We start from the raw sequence: 22,186 nt of genomic DNA, 5'->3' as shown, positions 1-22,186 counted from the left end.
AATCTCCTTAATTAAAAACTTGTTGGCAAATTATGAACTATCAAACTTTTCAATATTTTCGGGCGATAAGACAAATAAAAGACAATTTAATAAAAAATACATAAAACATTTTATTCATTAACAGTTTACATATTTTATTTGACTTATATATGCGATGGTATAATAGCATCTGTATGACTTCTGTAAAAAATGACTTATATAAAAATATGTAAAGGAGTATTTTGTGTTAGCACATAAAGGTTTGTAAATGAACCTTTAGAAGAAATCTCTAAAACTGGGAAATATCTCTAGAAAAATATATATCTTAAGTCTATACATACAACAAGGCACGAGTGTGCAATATGAAAACACAAAAAATCTTATTTCTTATCATATTTGTAGAATCCCTCCCCAGTCTTGACTCCAAGTTTTCCTTCGGCCACGAGCTTGTTCAGCAGTGGGCTGGGGTTGAACAGGGGTTCCTGTGGGTACTTCTTGTGCCAGCCATCCAGGATGAACTTGTTGGTGTCCAGCCCGACATAGTCCGCAAGTTCTAGCGGTCCCATGGGGTAGCCAGCACCCAACTTCATCGCAATGTCGATGTCGCGGGCTGAGGCGTCACCTGGAAAATAAATTTAGCATTACTTTAGATTAGACTTATAAGGAGAATAGATTACACATAAATAATAAATGACATAGTGTTGCTGTTGTAGGTCAATATTCTAAGTAGAATATGTTATATGTATAAAGTTAACAATGTTACTTAAATATTCTCGACTATGCCGATTCTCGACTATGCCGATGTTTGCTATCTTGATTTAACGGAAGAGCAACTTAATAAACTTGAGCGTCTTCAAAACTTGTGCATTCGTTTTATATTTGGGATCCGCAAATATGAACACATATCCGATTATCGAACTAAACTCAAGTGGCTTCCAATCCGACTTCGCCGGAATATGCATATTCTTTCTGCACTTTACTGCGTGTTGTTCAGTCCCAATACTCCTACCTATTTAAAAGATCGTTTTCAGTACCTTCACCTTTCTCATGATCACTGTCTTCGTTCCTCCATAAATCTCTCCCTTCAAACTCCTTCTCATACTACCTCCTTCTTCAAAAAATCCTTTTCTACTACTGCTGTTTCCTTGTGGAATAAACTACCTCTCCATATACGTCGTGCTAAATCGCTTGATACGTTTAAAAATGAAGTTATGAAATTCTATTCTAATCCATAACTTTCCCTCTTCCTGTCGTCATTTGCATGAGATATTATGATCCATTTCTTCTATCAATATTTATTCTCTTATGTGCTTTACTTTATTTGTCTGTGCTTGTTTCTGTTTTTTTTTCTTTCTTGTTGTTTGATTTATCATTGTGTACTATATTAACTATGTTACCTTTCATATTCCTTCTCCAACTTCATACACACTTCCCACTTTCCTCACTATCTTCCTTACTTTTCCATGCATAGGTTGTCTGGAAGAGATCGCTGCTTAGCGATAAGGCCGCCTATTGCATACGACTAACTATATAATTGTATATCATTGTTATGTTCTGTTGAAGTGTGCAATAAAGAATATCTATCTATCTAAATATGAACATTTTCTAAACATTTCTGCAACATATAATATTACAGTTTATGGTATCATTCCAATAAAAAAATGTAATTCATTAACAAATTATAACTTTGCTCTAAATTACTACAAAAGGGATAATTTAAGGCATAATTTTTCAAAACAATATTCCAGACATTTACCTCTCTCGTACAGTCTAATAGCCTCAGCAATATACGGCACCAGCAGCCTGTTGACCACGAAGCCGGGCGTGTCCTTGCAGGTGATGCAGGTCTTGCCGACAGCCTTGCCCCACTCCATCATGGTGGTGTAGGTGGCGTCAGACGTCTCGGCCCCGCGGACCACCTCCAGCAGACGCATCACTGGCACTGGGTTGAAGAAGTGCAGACCGCCGAATCTGATAAGAATTTTTGAATTTAGCACTAGAAGCATTTATATTTCAAGTGTTATAACATGCTTTTACAATACATACTCTTTGAAGTTGGACTGTGGTGCACTACAATCATACACATTTACTTTTGTTCTGGTTTGAAGTGACAATAGTATACACCAAAAATAACATTGAACTTAAAATCTTGGGCACCTACATAATATTATGAGTTAACTTAATTATAGAATATATTATAATGGTGACATACTTGTCTTTCCTCTTGACCACAGAGGCAATCTCGTTAATGGAAAGTGAGGAAGTGTTGGATGCGAAAATCGTGTGTGCTGGTGCGGCCTGTAATTGGAGATAAATTAACTATGAGACATTTTAATGAAAATTAATCCAGATAAATTAAATTCATTACACAGTAAGTTTAAGGGATTATAAACTTAACAAGTATGTGAATTATGTGAAGGTGAATAATTTTGAGCTATATTAATGTGCAATTTTGCCATAACTACAGCATCACTTGTCAGATCTATTCTATGAACCAGTGTCTCAAATCTATGTGAATTCAATTGGTCATGTAGGGCAATCATACATCTAAATTATATGAAGTACATAATTACTGACAATTAAAAGTTAGTGTTATCTTAACCAATGGATAAAATTGCATTTTATCATATAAATGTAAAGAACTTGGCCTTCGTTTTATTCAAATTGAGATCCAGTTATTCAATGACCTAGTTATGGAAATATTAGTAATAGTTGAATAAAATGAGACTACAAGCCAACATGCCCTGGAAGTAGTATTATAGAAATATTCAGTCCACAAAATAACTCCACTAATGCACAGATGACTTATTAGGAATTTAGCACCTAACACTTCTAAATGTGGCTTGTATGGTGGTAGCTTAGATTTTCTTTTCGTTTTTTTTCTGGGCTTTAATATTATAAATGTATTTTTTAATAGTGATTATGGTAGGTTTTCCGACCACTGGGAACACTTATATTATTAAATTAATCAGAATGATATAATTAACTTTTCATTGTCTGAAATGAGACTGATCTACAGATAAAAATATCAAAATTGTTAAAATAATCGTTATGAGAAACATACTTGTATATAAAATGCAAATGAGTTTTTAAATATTTAAATATAATTTAACTTTTTAAAGCAGTCTGCTTTACATGCCTGTAGAGGTGTACTATTAAAATTAAAGTTCTATTTTATGGAGATTTATTTTATTTTTTCTCCATAATACAACACTGACTAGCAGTGGTAGTGATAATACAGGTACTTATTTAATAAAAGTGGACCATAAATAACTGCTCAGCATACCAACATAATTATTAAGAAACTAATTACTATACTCACAATGCTGTAATTAACATAATTGTCTAATAAATAACCCCAATTTATTTCTTTCTTGTTTTTCTTTAATTAATAATGTACACAAATCATTTCTCTGTAAGATTTAACTAGAATTACTTAGTGTTTGATTATTGTAACATACAGCTAGAATTTTTAACAGTATATTTACATGCAAAATGTGAGTAATGCGAACGGTTTTTTAACTTTCATTAAGGTACAAGTTAAAGTTCACATTTAATCACCAAAATTTTTTTTGGTTCTACTTCTAATTTCCATGAATTTTCATTCTCTTTAATTCCATTTATCTTCATAATGCTTACCCCATCGAGTTGCTTAAAAAGCTTATGCTTCACATCAATGTTCTCAACAATAGCTTCCACTATCAAGTCAGCTCCCTGAGCAGCGCCCGCAGCGTCTGTGGCAGTCTTGATCCTTGCAAGCGAGTCAGCCACAAACTTCTCTCCTTCCTGAGGCTTATCCTTGTATACCTTCTTAGCCACTCTGCCAAGGTTGTTCTGTATGGATTTCTGTGCCTTGCTGAGCACATCAGAACTAACATCTACAAGGGTTACATTCTGACCAGCCTGAGCTGAAACCTGCAAAAAATTCAAACATCTAATTCAAATATGAGTGATTATAATTGCTTTATTCCATTTGTATGCAAATTCAAAGCGACTTAATAACAATTACATAATTTATATTACTATGCATAGATTTGAAATGTAATTTTACATTTTTTATTGGTTACAAAAAATATTAATTACATGTGTGTTGTGGAAGTTATTTTTAAAATTTGCATAATTATAAATCTTGGACATTATTATGTATCTAATTTTAAACATTTGTGCCTTGTTTCACCAACAGATAGGTATTATTGTTTTTTTTTTTCGTGTAATCAAGATTCATATATTTAGTAGGAAAAATGTAAAAACTTTGACGACCGATAAAACTTTTGGGATTCCACTCCGGCGTCACCACTGCTTCTACTTAATAAGAGTGTTAGGCGCTTCTGCGTTCCAATTCTACAGATATGGACAATAGTGACTTTCTATTTGGACTGCGTGCTCTTTTGGTACTTCTATATAATAAAAATATAATTACTACGACTAAACAAAGAGATAAATGATCATTTTCTATTTACCTGAGCGATGCCGGAACCCATCAAACCACCGCCTATTACGGTTACATTTTTGATTGCACTTTGAACCGCAGATGAACTAGAAAAGTTCCTGGCGATAACTCCGAATTGGATCATTGTATTATCCTTATTACCTAATGTATGTAAAGAAAACTTGTAAAAATATGTGTAAGTACAAAGTCACACCCGGTAAAAATATTGACTCCAAAGTTCACGCTAGTTTTTTTATCTTGTGACGTTCAATAAATCAAAAATGTAATTCCTTTTGTCAAGATAAAAGATAAGATCACAGACTAGTTATAGGATAGAGGTTTAAAGAATTGACTTCTTGCAGATTTAAAAATAAAGTGTCTGACTGGCTCCTTGATAAATGTTTTTACGACTTGGGCGAATACTTTGCATATAAGGAAAATAATCAGCTACTATATTGACATACATACTTTTTTCATGTTATTTAAATAAATTTAATTAAAATAAACATATTTGACATTAATATACATAACTGACTAATAAAAATTATTACTGTATTGTGAACTTGACATTGCACACTATTTTTATAGTAGAATGTAAGTACATATAAAATATTTGTCACCATTTACCATTACTACATTCTGGCAATAAATAATTTTCATTTCATTTTCATTTCATTTCATTACTGTACGCTTACTATGGTCAATAAACGCCTTCTACACTCACAGCTCCACACTAGGATTCCCTGTGTCGTGGGTGCCATGGTCACACACATAGATGAATACACAAACACCTAGAGCCAGAAACAGAAATCTAAATTCATCATTTAGATATTTGTCTGGCCGGGGATCGAACCCTGGACCCTTTGTGCGTCAGACCGGACATATTATTGCAAACCTGCTTTATGCAATTTTTATTGTAAAAAGCGAAATATCAATGAATTATATGAATGAATTAAAATTAAGTACAGTTTAGGGAAAACGAATGATTCGTTTCGTATATATATTTCTAATGTTGGATACTGTTAAAAAGTTCACATTATAACTATATAATCCAATGAAGGCTAATTTTTATATTATAACAGTCTTAAAGTTAGATAAACATGGCACTTTTATTGTTTTTATGTAGTTAACGTAAATGATAAGAAAAATGGAACTAGAGTTTGTTTTAATTTCCATTCCACAAGTACAACGTCGTTTATACTTATAATTGAAATCCCTTTGGTCAGCATTGGCACCTCTGTGTTCGTTGGATTAGTATTCTATAACAGCGAACAGATTAATAATACGTTTCCCACAGATTTTAAATAACACTTCGCTAAGAAAATACAACAGTAACTAAATGTCACTTTAAAAACTATTTTTTGTTTAGGTTATAATAACAAGTTTAATAATAAGTTTAAACAATATCCTTTATATCGTTCACAAAAAAATAGTCATTTTAATCATACGAACTGTCAATTTGTAAAGTGTCAAAATACAAATGTCAGTGTCAAATACAACCTATGTAACAATAATAAATTTTTTTCAACTTATTTACTTTGATGAATATACTAAAAAGTGTGATATCATTGTACAGTTTTATTTATCTAGCAATAAAAATTCCGAAGATGTGTTCAAACTTGGGCGCGTGCAAATCCCTTTATGACAGGTGAGATTTCTTATCAAAGTTGCAGAGTTACTAACATGTTGATAACGTTGTTTATCGTTCGGTTTGAGAATGAATTTATTAGTAGGTATCGTTTGAAAGTTCGTACGAGCTGGTTAACGGCGGGGGCGTTGTTCTCCCGCGCTATTTGCTTAGACCGCACGTACCGTTTAGTCGCTAAACAAAATGAACAAATTGTTAGGAATTACGAGAAATTTCTCGAGTTCCTCATCAAAAAATGCGATTAAAACCGTGACTGTTGTCGGCGGCGGGCTTATGGGCTCAGGAATCGCACAGGTAAGCTATAAAATCACTTATAACTCTTTATGGTAAATGTAAAAGTGATACTTTCTCTAATACTCTATTAATACTTGAGACATTGACCTGTGTCACTAGCACTTGTTTTATAAAATTGCTATAGAAATGATCATGAAGGCCACATTATCAGTGTTGTCCATGAATATAATCTAGACCAGTAAGCTCTTATAAAAGGTAAAAATAAGAAAGAGATATATGAGAGAAATCTACTCATTTTTATCATTGAGTATTACAATAATATAGTACTTATATTTATATCTTTACACACCATATCTAAGTATTAAATAGTACTTATATTTATATCTCTGCACAATATCTACATATATCTGTTATCTCTTATGCCTTATTATTTGACTATTGTTCTTAACAAAAGTATTTCATGAAGATGGTGTAGGTACAAATAAATTATAAGATTATTTTCTTTGTTAATTTTAATTAATATTTAACATTTGAGAATATTAATTGAGATTAATTAAGATTAAGAGGATTGTTTAAAGGCTACTTACTAATAGCTTTAATAAATAAAACATATTATTAATTATCTAATTTTGTTAAAGTTAAGGCTATAAGTAATTATATAATTGTACTCATGTTAATATGGGATCTGGGGAATTAAATTGAAAATCATAAGTAATAATTTTACTATTATTATAATAATAACTGCAAAAATAAATATATAAAAAAAATCTCAGAAGTAGGTTTTTAATGGAATAATTATCTTTATTACTACTATTGCTATTTCCCGAGGAGTTTCTCAGAATTAGCATTAACTTTAATAACAACAAAATTCATGTATAAAAAACTTGCAATGTAATACTTAATAAGATTTAAATTTGGATTTCCAAACACTTATTTCATGGAAGGGAAATAACACATAACTTGGCATACATTTTAGCACAATTATTTTTTTGTGCGTCCTATTATAAATATAATATAAGATTACCATAAGGTAGAATTCATACTATTGTCACTGGAAAGGCTAAAAGTAAAGTGCACTGTGGCCCCTTTTGTGTTTTAGATGATTTGCAAATTTTATTACATCAACATTACATATACAAGTAGTATTAACAAAGTAAATAAATGTTTTACAATTATTTTCATATCTTCTATCTTTTCTATCTTCTTACATTAAGTAATATATATGATATATTTAGTATGTTTATTAGTATGTTACTATGCTGTAATAATATTTCACGTATCATTCTCTAGCTGAAGGAATAAAATGAAATGTATGCACATTATGTAAATGTTGTTCATTAAAATTTATGAGCTGGTCGTAGACATTGATGGCTCAACTTATTAACTGTCTTTATACCTATTGTGAGAATAATATATTTATTTCTAAAATAAAATTATATTGTACATGCAATAAGGTTTTCATAGGATTCTTAAGAAAAAGATTTGTGGTTTTCTAGATAAATTGGTACAGGTCACATTACTACAGTACAGGTTTGTTGATATGATTAAAAAAAAAAATCATATTTGAATAAATTCAGTTATTTTATATTTCAAACATTAAGCATAATTTGGTAGAATGGCAATTAATTATATTAACAATAATTACCATTAAAACGATTTTTTCATTCCTTTTTTTAATTAACTCATTCTTAAAGGTTGCAGCTCAGGCCGGCCAAAATGTTACCTTAATAGACTTGCAGCCAGAAATCCTAGACAAGGCTCAGAAATCTATCCAGAATAACTTGACGAGGGTTGGAAAGAAGCTCTACAAAGATGACCCAGCCAAGTTAGAAGGATTTGTCAAGGAGGCGTTTGGTAGGATCAAGGTGTCAACCAAAATTGAAGATGGAGTGAACTCTGACTTGGTTGTCGAGGCTATTGTGGAGAAACTTGATGTGAAACAACAATTGTTTAATAAACTTGATCAGGTAAATGCATTTCTTTAAGCCTTCACTATTTGCCACATTTATGTAAGGATATTCAATTTTTTACCAAAATGACTTAAGTAAAACATTTTTTATCCTTATTTAACAATTTTTTACCTTTCTATAAATGTTTCGTTTAAATACGATTCGATTTGGATATCTTTCAGCTTGCGCCAGCCAACACTATTCTTGCCACTAACACATCATCAATTTCTATCAATGAAATATGCTCTGGAATTAAGAGGAAGGACAAGTAAGTACTCCTTTATTTTTCCTTTTTTTTAACTATTATTCAAACTCGACCTAACATTTCCTTTGGATTTGGTCATTTGCAGTTGGATTGAACTTCGATAGACTAAAAGCACTGATATAATTTTTTCAAAATAAAAATGGCACTTTTTAAGTTCTCCTCTAAAAGGATTCCGTGCATGCTATGAACACACAAATATGAGTATGCAATCACTTACCATACTTCATCATTATCATTATGATTGTTTCACCGAGAATAGAATACATACATGTATTGTCGTCGTCTATCATGATATTTTAAACGTTAAGGCATAAGCGCACAGTGTTTAACATTTTATTACGATATAGTAATTGCTTTTTGTTGAAATCTGTAACTAAGACGGTAGTACTCGTTGACTAGATTTGGAGGCCTCCACTTCTTCAACCCTGTACCGGTGATGCGCCTGCTGGAGGTGATCAAGGGCGACCACATCTCCGAGGAGACGTACCAGGCCATGATGGAGTGGGGCAAAGCGGTCGGCAAGACCTGCATCACCTGCAAGGACACGCCCGGCTTCGTGGTCAACAGGCTGCTGGGGCCGTACAGCGCTGAAGCCATCAGGCTGTATGAGAGAGGTCAGTTGGTGTCAGCTTGTTGGTGGTTGATGTTTGATACTGGTATAATGGTGTGGGAAGGGAGACATTTATTTATGGGGGTATATTTACAAGAGTTCCAGCTTAGTCCACAGTGTACCAAAGCATCTGTGGCCAACTTTATGTAGAAATTCAATCCTAACTGGGTTGATTAGAGATGTCCAATGGTTTATTTGCTACTATTTCGCTTTTAAAAATAATTAATAACATCGGGTTTATATTGTGTATGTCGCAGGAAAACTGTAAAATACAGTATTCGATCAAGCCCAGACATAATATAAAACATCGGCAAAATTCAAAGCAAATAAATATAACTAAGCAATAAATTTATCATAAAATTCAGTATTTACACTTCATGCATATGAGGTATATATATAATGTAAATTATAATAATAAATAGTAAATGTTGTATATTAAGAAAGATAGATAATTAAAACAAATACATTTGACTAAACCAGTCTAGGCATTTTATAATATGACTGGATTCCCTTGACATAAAAAGGTACGTAAAATTACATTAATTTTGCCTATTTCACTGCCTTAGATTATATACTTGTGAGATGGTGAAACTGGTAGCATTAAAATTATATTAAGTGTATTTTTATGATATGCGATTATTTAGAATAATTTGGGCATGATTAATAAAATAAAATTACATTAAGGTTAGTGTATTATATTGCTTTAACATATAGTTCGTGTAAATTTACACACTGCTTTGTGAGGTTGTGCCTAAGTGTGTATAAAATAAGTGCTTTTTGGATGCATGTGGTTCTTCTGCTTGTCAGATAAGTATTCCTTATTGATTTGTTATTTTTAGTATTTATTTAAAATATGACTTATTATTCATTGGTAGTTGGTATTACTGGTGTAAGATAATTGTCAATATTATATTTGAGTAGCTCTAAGTTCTCATCAGTTTTAGAAATAGACCTAGTGATATTTTATACGAATACTTACGTATTGGCTCCAATATTAACACTAAATATTCAATTTATAAGCACATAATATGTATGTACATACTTACTAGTATAGTATCTATTATGACTCCCAATTATCATTAAAAGGAATAGCTATTTTATGCATAATTATGTGCATTACAATTAAATACATAATGTATTTGCATCAAAAATAATTAATTATTGAATTATGTATTTTAGCACCACAAAACTGGCGCTAACAATATGGATTAAAAAATTATAAAGTTATTTTAAAAACATTTTATCACTGTCAAATAAATCATCATAAAATCCAAAGTAAATGTTTTTTTTTGGGATATAATGATTCTCTCATTAAATAACTTTTTTGATTCATTAATTCTAACACTTGTTGTTTTTTTCATTCACCCGTATTAACGATCAATTTTTTTTTATAATCATTTTTGACTTAAAATATTTTGATAGTCGTTTTTTGTAACCTCCAGGTGACGCAAGTAAGGAAGACATAGACATCGGAATGAAGCTGGGCGCTGGATACCCTATGGGACCTTTCGAATTAGCAGACTATACAGGACTCGACACCAACAAATATGCCCTCCAAGTTATGTATGAAAAAACTGGCAACCCTGTCTTCAAACCAATACCGTTACTGGACAAAATGGTCGCCGAAGGGAAACTTGGAATCAAGAGTGGGGAGGGTTTCTATAAGTATAAAAAGTAATTGCTAATTGAAATAGTTTTATACATCTAAAAAATGTGAGTTGTCTATGGTATCTTTTGTTTTTAAGAAATGTTTGAGGTAACATACATTTAAACTATTAAAATTGGCGGCAGATGGGAAATTTTTGAGTAAGTTTTTCTATTTCTAGTCTTAACACATGACGCAAATTATTACTACTTTGAAGCCTATAATTGCCTATCTGCGTATTTTTTGGCTTGATAATAAGTTCATTTATTAAATAACAGCAGAATTGAAGAAAATTGAAGAATTCATTAATCAGGATGATCCTATTTATCTAGTTTTCAATAAAAACTAAAAGTTTGATGCAATTATTTCAGTCATTATGCTGTCAATGTGGAACTGTTTTATTTTTGGGAATACACTTGTTTATATTATTTTTATAATTTTGTTAAAAGCGTAATTTCTAATAAAGATACATTAAATGGCACTGGTGTAAGTTTTATTTTAAAGTTATGTTACCTGCACTATTTTTATGATATCTTCTTACCTTTTTTAAGTTGTGTGTATATTTTGTGTGATGTTACCCCGATGTTAATTTGAGACACGTTATCAGGATTTAATCCCTATTGTACATACAATAGGAAATTATGTAATACAGGTTATTCATATAACCTGAATATCACATCGCAGTATAAAAAATATAATTCTAGCATAGCATGTACGAGATTAAAGAGTAAGCGGCCGATAAACGGTACTCTCAACTCGGGAAACCCTCGCAACTCTTGCAAACTTGTGTTGGATCTTATTTTTAAAAGAACGCGGTCACTGAAAGAAAGGTAATTCAGAAGTTTCGAACGAAAATATATCGTAGTTTTTACCTAAGAATTCCGAAGCCGATATTTTCAGATTCGTAGGAGGTTAAGGCATCTTTGAGATACTGGGCGGTAAGAAACCCTAATAATAATAATACGGATGTAGAAGAACGTAATATCTCAATTTCTTGAATATTATTTAAACCAACGTAATCACAGTTATTATTAATCACATTGCTTAATTATCTATATTAAATTCAGCTTTAATTAAGTTTAAACAATTACTTATTCACCAATAATTAATTGAATTATTATATTATTTAAATAGTGGTTATTTTTAAACTTTTACCTATACTATATCTTATTTAGAAACTCGTGTGTACTCGTAGGATTATTATCCCAAATATGCCGTCTTACTTAATCGCCACGTGAGAACTAAGAACAGTAAAATTTTCATTAAAACATTCCAAGTTATTCACCACCCGCGTGGCGGAGTGGTCACCATACCGGTCTGACGCGCAAAGGGTCCCGGGTTCGATCCCCGGCCAGACAGATATCTAAATGATGAATTTAGATTTCTGTCTCTGGATCTGGGTGTTTGTGTATTTGTCTATGTGTGTGTCCAGGGCACCCACGACACAGGGAATCTTAGTGTGGGGCTGTGAGTGTAGAAAGCGTTTATTTATATGCCATGCCATCATAAAAAGACCGACCGTAGTTTTGCCGTGACCACGAGTACAATCCATGTAACTGTGTTGAAATATCGGCAATAAAGAAATTAAAAACCGCATATCGTGAATACATAAGCCTATTAAAACATATTGTAGATAAAAAATAGTGGTAGTGGTAATAAAATGTGTCGAGTCCGTGATAAAATCACGCATCATAAAAAAGGTGCTAAGCCTAATGGCGTGTGATTACTCATACGAATTAAAAATAGGGATCATAATGAAAAATTGTACTTGGTTAATAATTATTAAAATTTAATATACAAAATACTGTTTTTTTCGACAACATTTATACATGCGTCATTTCTCTTTGTTACGCTAAATTGGATGAATTTAAATTTATGCAAATCGGTAAGACCTCCCGACGCTAAGAGAGGTTTGAGAGATTTACACTATGTTTGTGGTTTCACAGTTTCAACAGTTTTTTTAAAAGGTGACTTAATCGAGAATATTTTTAGCTACGAACAAGCAATATTTTTTTCATTCAGCTATTTGAAGATCACTGGGTCCTTTCTAGTTATAATTATTTTTATTTATGTTTTCTTATATCACTTCTAGGAGACGCATCCGCTCGGGATATCGATATAGCGATGAAGCTGGGAGCAGGTTATCCCATGGGACCCCTAGAGTTGGCTGACTTCACAGGGTTGGACAACAAGATTAGGGTCCTGGCGGTGCTACTGGAGAAAACTGGAGATCCCGTGTTTAGGCCAATAGATATCTTGAATAAGATGGTCAGCGAAGGAAAACTTGGGAGGAAATCTGGAGAAGGGTTTTATAAATACAATAAGTAGGGAATCATTCACCAATTCAGGGACCAGCGTGGTCGAGTGTCCTTGAGACCGGGAAGGTCTCTCAAGTTTGTGGGGAGAGTCGTGTTCAGCAGTGGGATGGAAGTAGTAGTAATTTCGGATGTTTGTAAATATTTCTTTTGTAATTAAAAATGTAATTAAGTGAGATTAAAGTAATGAATTATGAATAAATAATTACCTCTTTACTGTCCCACTGCTCGGCACGAGTCTCCTCGCAAAATAAAAATACTTAAACCATAGTCGCCATTCAGATTGTTTTTAAAAAATACTAGTTTTGGTTTTACTTCATAATAGTACATTACAATACGAGGACGAAAAATTTTTTTCTGACAAGTGTGAGTTTGCAGGCCGAGCCGCAGGCGAGGACTGCAATCACACGAGTCAGAAAAACATTTTTCGTCCGCGTGTTGTATAAAATTTTATATTACGGGGTCGGAAATGGGGGTTTTGCGCACGCGAAGCGTGCGTAAAACGTCCATTTACGCACGCCGTGATATAAAAGTTATTTTACAATCACGTACAGACATTTCAGTTTTGTTTCTATGTAAGGATAGATATATTCATAGATAATGTGATTACGTAAAGCTTTTCATGACCATAGCTAAAGATATAATCAGATATGCTCAATATCACTAACAATCAAGATTGTGAACAAGCCTTAACCTTCTGAAACCGATTTCACGGCTAATTCAAATTACTGTAATGTGTTCAATTATTTCATCCGTCTGTCTGTCATAATATAAATGTAGATTAAGATTTTCTCAGTACTTACAACGGATATTATTTGTTTATGTAATTAAATAAGTGTTTAATTTATGTAAATAGTAAATACCTATGCAATCATTTGTTTGTATACAATGAATATTAACTACCTCATAAGCTACCTCTTTGTTATATTTGAATAAATATATGTTATGAAGAATTTTGTTTTATTTTATGATTTTTTTATCTATTTAAACTAATTATTAATAAATGTTTTTATACTTAAATTATTTTGTTGGTATTATAATTAGCAGGTCACTATAATGTAACAAAATTAATTGTTCCTTTTGTATACTTTAAAAATATTTTCCTTTTAGAAACCATATCGAAAAAAATCTACGTCAGGACCAACATTATTGCAAAGTGTAAGCTTACAACACAAATTGCAAGGAGCAAATGTAAATAATTGAATAAATTCTTTCCGTTTTATCGATAATGCGAATATTGTAGGGAATCGATAAGCAGCGTCAATGTTGATGGATGATTGATAAGATATACGAGTTTCCTGAAGTTGGACGCAGGGCTCCGAGGAAGTAACAACTCCCTGCATTAATAATAATTAGTGTTCAGTTTGTTAGTGATTTGTTTTGTTGAGAGGTTTGTTATGTGCGTTATATAAAAGTAAGAGGGTAGTTCGTAGTTTAGAAGTATTTTGACGAGAACAAGTAGTAATCGATTTGCTTACATAATGATTATTTAAATAAAAGTGTATTACCAGAGGTTTTGCCTATGTGGTGCAGGTTCGAATTTACAGTTATTGTTATCACTTACCTACCAAAATGGTGGAAATAAAATCTTCGGACATTTTAATGTCTGAGACTTTCTCATATTCTTACAGGTATGAGGTCTATCGACTATCAGTGTATTGATGTAATTCAGTGCTCCTCATTCAGGTAGAAATATATTTATTAATGAAAAAAAAGTGTTGACTATAATAAACATTGACAAGTACTGCGTAATGTTTTACAATAGAGAAATATCGAATATTTCATTGAGTTGCTAATCTGCTACTATACAAATGCGATTGATAAGCGTTTTAATAATGGCAAAAACATGTTTTTATAGAATGGATCGTAGATTAACCGAACCTGTATGTTGAGTCAGCAATATTGTTTTACTACAGTTGTTTAGATATATACATAGTTTCAGTGTTTACCTGCCATGCGTGGTGACTGATACATCAGCGGTTTCGATTTTTCCTTACAAAAAAAGTTATTAACAAAGTTATATAAAAGTTATATCGCGGTCATAGTTTCGGTAGAGGATTCCGGGTTCGATCCCCGGCTGGGTAGGTCTCGATTTTCATAGTCTGTATTTTGTGTAGGGTACGTAAGAGTTTAGGATATTGTTTTATATAAATAGGTCAGAGAATACGTTTAATCTTAAAATTATGGACGGACATTCCATTTTAGTGATTTAAATGTACTTGATTATAATATTACTAGCATATGATTATTAATTATTAATTTTATATCATTCTAACATAACAATCGAGTTTTATCTATAATATGTATACATGTAGTATTTGAAACATTGATTCACACAGGAATGACAATGCTTCGGCCAACAGAAATATGAGAATCATCGAAAACTAATTACGCATGGGTTTTCTGTACTTTAGTAGGTACCTCAAGTTTCCTTAAACACCTAATATTGGTCATGAGTAGGTGAAACATCTAGTTTTTGCATATTCTTCGTAGACATATGAAGACACGAAGAATACATTTTGTTGAAATAATAAAATTAAGTAAGTAGGGACTTTTGTAACGTTTTATAGGCTTTGTCTAGTTATGGTTAGCGAGTGTATTAATATAGAGGTTACGTCTTGTGGTATTAGATATATTTTTGTTATTTAACGATTTGCCTGTGAGTATTGAAAAAAGAGTTTAGGGTCTTGATTAGTGTGATGCACACTACTTTTACTGTCTGGTTATAAAATTACTTATTTACGTTAGAAAATATATGTTATAAAAATAATTAAGTTTTCATTTGTTTCAGATATAAACTAAATGAGTGATGTATCCAAAAACCCAAATAAACGGAGGCCTATACGACGGCAAAGATCCATTTACCAGGTATGATTGTTTTATTCTGATTCGTTTTTCATAGTAGGGTACAAGATTATGTTTAAGAATGGATGCACCCGAAAACATAGGGTGAGGAAGAGGTTGTTGCATCCAGTCTCGATTTATCATGCCCACTCTCTTTTAAAATCTGATCTCCAAAGCTAACGTGCCTGAGAGTTCTTTGAAAAACTTAACATATAGTAATAATAGCATAAATTATACCGATATTTGTAAAGTCTCACGGTTGGCCAACACAGTGGTATAAGACCTAAACTCCATGGTCAGTAATGGGGCAAAAATATATTTAGTATTACCTTATTTTACAGTGTATTCGTCGAATGATGAGTTGATAGAAATGAAAAGATTTTTTTTATTTAAAATTTAATTGTGTATAACAATATACTAATAATGTGTTGACAGCTGATTTTAGATCACTACAAAATCTACTTTACCTATACGCGTAATAAATGTAATATAATTTACCCTACAATATGTTCTGTCAGGTGCACTACTGCCTGCAGCGGCGCGAGGACGATGCGATGGCCAAGCCGCTAGTGCTGCCCTCCGACCCGCTCGAGCTGCAAGCGTACGGCTTGCAAGTCGCCGGACACAAGAACAACGGCTCCGACACGAAGTACCTCGGTATGATGAGATGATCTATCAAGATTTACACTTAAGTATGTTTTTTTTTTCAAGGTTGTTTTAAATGTAGGTACATAAACGACGGAGTCTCTAGTGCTGCCCTCTTCCATAACTCGAAATGCTATCCAGTCCACACTAAAAAACGTACACTAATATAAATGCTTATTTCGTAACGCCATAGTCTAAGTATTGTATTAATAATCACTCTGGTCTCTTATAATTAATTCCAAAACTGATTGGGGTCCTACCCCACGTCCGTCATAGACGCGCTACCTCCAAAGGGAACTTAGCTGGAATGTCGCATGTGTTTTTAGTCAAAACAAAGTATGGGACGTTCAACTTCGTACTTCGTTGCTACCACGATTGTTTGATAAAAATTGAGAATACCACTTGGTATTGTCTAAGTCTAGTTCTATATATTTTTTACATTTTATTCTGAAGACTAAGCTGGAACGCCTCGGAAAAGTATGCTCCCTTACCACACACTCCAAATCAGAACACAGCAGCGTTTAACACTGCTGTTATAAGGCAGAAATAGAGGCGGTGGAGCCGCCGAAGCCGAACCACCTTCAAAACCTTCTTTATCCTTCTCTAGGTTTGCTACAATGTAGCGGCAAGATCCTGAAGCCGATCCTGAAGGAGTCCCAACAGCGCGAGGTGGAGTTCTATACGCGACTGGCGGCGGCCACTCAGCCCGAACTGGTGGAGTTTCGCAAGTACGTGGCGCAGTACTACGGCTGCAGGAAGTTCACATACAACGGCTTCGAACAGGACTACATCATCCTCGAGGACCTCACGGAGAGGATGCTCGAGCCCTGCATCATGGATGTTAAGATTGGTTAGCGATTTTGTTTATTTCCTTTTTGTGTTATGTTATGTAGGAATGTTAGTGATTGAGATTTGTTATTTTATTTGGGTTTATTGAGGTATTATTTTATTCAATGTTTTATGAGATAAATTCGTGTGTTTAGGGTTATTTTTGCGGCCTTTAATGTCTTTTTGGTAAAGAGGCAGACATTGATAAACTGACAAATTAACTTTTTATTTAAAAGTTTAGGAATGAATAAATAAGACTTTTTTTATTCGTGGTAATTTTTTATATCTTTTTCGTGTACATTTCCATAAAAAAATCATAATTTTGGTACTTATCCCTTTCAGTTGTATTTTTATTCAATATATTTGCTCTTTCAAAATGTTTAAAACTTAATTTTGCCAAGAAAACATAAAATATTTGTGTTCTTTTTCCAATTTCCCTCACTTAAGGTAAGCGAACCTGGGACCCGCTCGCCAGCCAGGAGAAGATACAGAAAGAGCAAAGCAAATACAAGTTATGCAAGGAGGAGTTCGGGTTCTGCATCCCCGGCTACCAGGTGTTCCGGTTGAGTACGGGCAAGCTCTGCAAGTACGGCAAGGATTGCGGCAAGAAGCTGCATGGGCAGATGGTGCGGGCTGGTGAGTAATGTTGCTTAGAATTGGTAAATCGTGGTAGAGGTGGTAGAATCCTTTGTCAATCCTGAGGAGGCTCCAGCGTCACATCTATTTATACCTTAATACAACAATGTTAAGCACTGCTGTATATTGTTTGAAGGTTGTTGTAAGGGCGACAAACACATGTGTGGCTGAATTCTATTTATCATTAGGGTAAACTGCATGCTCGTTTCCTAGTTCAATGTTAAAAATAAATATGTTAAATTTAAAACATTATTTGTATGTATGTATAAAATATTCCTTTCTAATCTTGTTTTTCTAATATATGTATTATACGTCGTATAAAAAGTACCGATATAATCGATGTTATTGTACCTTAAGGTATTTATTACGTGTTTATCAAGACACTTTTAATATCGTTTGCTACTTGGATATTAATATACTTTGCACTCGATTCGATACATCATTGTTTACTTACCTACTGTATTTTTGGTGACTATTACCTAATTGTCGTACCTGGGAAATCAGTGTCATGCTCCTGTATAAAGAAGGTCATTAAGCGTAATGTAATAAATTATATTTAAAGTATTGAAAATATATGAATAGTTGAAATTAGTGTTCGTCTCTTAATCCAATTGATGAAGAAAATTATCTGCCAAGATTTGTTATCGGGTTTGGTTTGGTCTTGACCTCGAACTTGGCTCCGATTTGACTATCTGATTTAGTTACGTGTAGTATTTTGTCTTGATCTAGATTTTTCCTTCAGTCAAAATGTAAAAACTATAGATTTTTAAGTGGTATTTATTTCAAAGCTCCTAGTTAATTTTGAAACCAAGTTCGACTCAAGATTCGACTTTGGACCAAGATTCAATCTGATGTATTTGGGTGCCCTTGTATTTATTTTGGGTTACGTGGTTCCAGCAATAAAGAACTACCTGAACGGGCTGTGCTCGAGCCTGTGCCGCGCGCTGATCCTGCAGTTCCTGTCGGCGCTGTGGGGCGTGCAGCGCTGGGCGGCGCGGCAGCGGGCGCTGCGCCTGTACGCCACCTCGCTGCTGCTGGTGTACGACGCGGCGCGCCTGCGCGGCTGCTGCGGGGAGCGGCCCGCGCTGTGAGTACCCGGGCCCGCTGTGCGCCACCTCGCTGCTGCTGGTGTACGACGCGGCGCGCCTGCGCGGCTGCTGCGGGGAGCGGCCCGCGCTGTGAGTACCCGGGCCCGCTGTGCGCCACCTCGCTGCTGCTGGTGTACGACGCGGCGCGCCTGCGCGGCTGCTGCGGGGAGCGGCCCGCGCTGTGAGTACCCGGGCCCGCTGTGCGCCACCTCGCTGCTGCTGGTGTACGACGCGGCGCGCCTGCGCGGCTGCTGCGGGGAGCGGCCCGCGCTGTGAGTACCCGGGCCCGCTGTGCGCCACCTCGCTGCTGCTGGTGTACGACGCGGCGCGCCTGCGCGGCTGCTGCGGGGAGCGGCCCGCGCTGTGAGTACCCGGGCCCGCTGTGCGCCACCTCGCTGCTGCTGGTGTACGACGCGGCGCGCCTGCGCGGCTGCTGCGGGGAGCGGCCCGCGCTGTGAGTACCCGGGCCCGCTGTGCGCCACCTCGCTGCTGCTGGTGTACGACGCGGCGCGCCTGCGCGGCTGCTGCGGGGAGCGGCCCGCGCTTTGAGTACCCGGGGCCCCCTATAGAAACCCACCCCCTATAGGAGGAAAACTATTTCTAAACTATGATCATGTCATGTCGAACTGGTGATTATGTCAATACCGTGGGTTTTATACGGCCCAGGCCCAAATTGTAAGGTAAAATTGTTCTCTTAAGATTTCAAATCATCCCGAAACCTGAACGACCTATAAATAATGTTTTTACCACGCTTTTATTAGCTTGGGTTGTATGTATGTATCTATGTAACTGAATCTTTGAACTCGATTTTTACCCATTTTGAATCGTCCGATTAATTTAAAATTTTGAACAATTATCAAGAACCGATGACAACACACGATTTTAATAATTTTATCCCATTCTCTTCATCAGGATCTTCAGGAATCAGGATTAACGATTTTCCTTGTGCGATTTTAGCGTGGTGGTGGTGGTTTTAGTTTTTAAACTGTGTATAATTGTGTATAATTATTTAAATATCACGTGCAAAAAGTTCTATTAGTTATATTCCAAAGGGTATGGTAAATAATCGAATATTTTTATACCTAATTTGAGAGTTGTCTTTATTTTTAATTTCCCAGGTCCCATCATAATCTGCCATATCATCCGCCGTCCGCGCCAGTCGTCCGCCGCAAGTCCATCCACTCGCTGCACAACCCCGCCACCGGGAACTTCAGCGGCCAGCTCACGGCCAAGGGCCCGCAGTACAAGAAGGTCAACTCCGTCCCCCTGGCGCCCATGACCCCCCAGACCGCCGCACCCCCGGTGACGTCACCGTGGACGGAGGCCCTAGAGAAACTCAACCTAAGCCACTCCTTTGAACACAACTATGAAGATAAGTTGTCGAAAATCAAAATGAACTACAGAGCGATGTTGGACCAGCTGTCGAGCGACGCGCCCACGCCCAACCCGTGGGGAACCGTGAAAGTCATAGACTTTGCCCACGCCTTCTTCAACGACGACGGCGAGGACACCATAGACGACAATTTCAAGGAGGGCATAGATAACTTTGTCACAATCTTCGAATCGTTGTTGAGGGAAACAGACGATCAAGTTTTTTGATTTTAATGTTACTTGTAGGTAGACATGATAGGTATTCTGATAGAAAACTATTTTTTGGTAATTGTAGATAGTTTTACAAAGAACGTGCCAAAAATAAAATGTTATTTTTTAAAGAACGATTTTTGAGTAGTGATACGAAGCGTACGCAAATATTCAGATCTACGAACAAACGTAACTTCATAATCTAGGTTCATGTTCACCCAAGAATCGAACTGGAGACTGGCAAGGCAAAATATATCAATGTTGATATGAGCAATACATTTTAATGAAAAAATTATTTACCTCTTTACAGTTAAAATTTTAGTATTTCATTTAAATGACAATGATCGTTATCAAGTGACAAAATTAATAACTAGTTATGTACTTAACTGCTTACTATTTTTAAAATAAAATTAAGTATGATTATATGTACTTAAAATATTCAATATTTACTTTTTGAAATGATATATTTTTATGAGATATTTGCTCAATTTAATGTTGTTTAAATTACCTACGTAATTTTATGTATTTTCTGCATTTTTTTAAATATTTAATATCTTAAAATATACTAGGGGATGTGTATGTGGAATCTGCATAGATTTAATTCATTTTAGTACTTAATTTTTTTATTTTAAAATATTTAATATTCAAAACGTTGTTGTGTAAATATATGTTGAAGCTGTACTTAATAACTTAGTGGTAATGCAACTGTTAAATATTGTACACTTAGAAACATATTGGCATATTATATCCTAAATACATATTAAGTATATAAAAAAGGTTTTTTTATTTCATTTTAAATTAAATTCAAATGTAAATGAAGTGTCGGACTAATAAAATTCAAAAACATTGTAAGTTCTAAGGCCAAGCCTGGCCATTAATTTGCTATGTATGGAGGTATAACTTAAAAAGGAAAAAAATACCCTCAGAAAAAGCATGCGTATTTAGCAAAGGGGTTGGGCTATTCCCACCGGGCTAGGTGATCATGCCCGGGGAGCGGCCGGTCTCCGACAGTCGCAGTTCGGAGCTTGTCTATATGCCAATTGTTTAGAAAACTACGATAGCATGATTAAATAAAATGGTGTATGATTCCAAGCGAAATTTGAGGAAATACAAGAGATTAGTTGTAGTTGGGATCATCCTCATAATCTTCACATCTGCGGCTCTCACACAGGAAGGTGGAAGAATCATTACGACCTCAAAAGATATCCTTTCTACCCAGCCATTCTTAATTTATATTAAGTGATAAATGATTATTAATATTATCTAATATCGAATGTCATAACATTAATCAATGTATTATGAAACAACATTAGAAATATTGTCCTAACCACACTGTCAAACAGTTTACCAACACACACCTGTGTGTACTATTTTAATTTTTATTTATAGAAGTCTAAGTTAGTTTCTGTGCTTAAAATCAAAACTTGAGAAAATATTAGGTAAATACTGCAACTAAATTTTCCTATATATAAGGCTACTGTATAGCATTG

At 34.5% G+C, this 22,186-nt stretch overlaps 2 protein-coding genes across 2 annotated transcripts; one reads left to right on the top strand and one right to left on the bottom strand.

Annotated features, from left to right (window-relative positions):
• Window positions 1-85: 85 nt before the first annotated feature.
• Window positions 86-4,766, bottom strand: 3HCD (3-hydroxyacyl-CoA dehydrogenase). Its single transcript, XM_073088575.1, has 5 exons — window positions 4,440-4,766; window positions 3,619-3,894; window positions 2,192-2,277; window positions 1,736-1,950; window positions 86-601 (listed from the first exon to the last, which is right to left on the bottom strand). The coding sequence occupies exons 1-5, from the start codon at window positions 4,551-4,553 to the stop codon at window positions 360-362; spliced, it is 933 nt and encodes a 310-aa protein (XP_072944676.1). The 5' UTR covers window positions 4,554-4,766; the 3' UTR covers window positions 86-359.
• Window positions 4,767-6,085: 1,319 nt separating this feature from the next.
• On the top strand, window positions 6,086-21,449 carry LOC140753795 (uncharacterized). Its single transcript, XM_073088578.1, is given in 10 exon segments — window positions 6,086-6,350; window positions 7,985-8,257; window positions 8,422-8,507; window positions 8,904-9,118; window positions 10,557-10,745; window positions 16,435-16,575; window positions 17,171-17,413; window positions 17,839-18,027; window positions 18,925-19,126; window positions 20,234-21,449. Coding segments are annotated over 10 exon segments (2,130 nt in total). The 5' UTR covers window positions 6,086-6,239; the 3' UTR covers window positions 20,715-21,449.
• The last annotated feature ends 737 nt before the right edge of the window (window positions 21,450-22,186 follow it).

This window comes from Epargyreus clarus, unplaced genomic scaffold (genome assembly GCF_041222505.1).
Source record: "Epargyreus clarus isolate Ecla_fem2 unplaced genomic scaffold, WU_Ecla_fem_2.2 ptg000027l, whole genome shotgun sequence".
Classification (NCBI taxonomy): Eukaryota; Metazoa; Arthropoda; class Insecta; order Lepidoptera; family Hesperiidae; genus Epargyreus; species Epargyreus clarus.
This window is presented reverse-complemented; position numbering and strand designations above follow the sequence as displayed.

Excerpts from the sequence above, each read along its gene's own strand:
- 3HCD (XM_073088575.1), bottom strand. The coding sequence starts at position 4,553 with ATGATCCAATTCGGAGTTATCGCCAGGAACTTTTCTAGTTCATCTGCG. Across the intron at positions 3,895-4,439 it reads TGGGTTCCGGCATCGCTCAG|GTTTCAGCTCAGGCTGGTCA; the intron begins GTAAATAGAAAA and ends AATTTTTTGCAG. Across the intron at positions 602-1,735 it reads TATTAGACTGTACGAGAGAG|GTGACGCCTCAGCCCGCGAC; the intron begins GTAAATGTCTGG and ends TTTATTTTCCAG.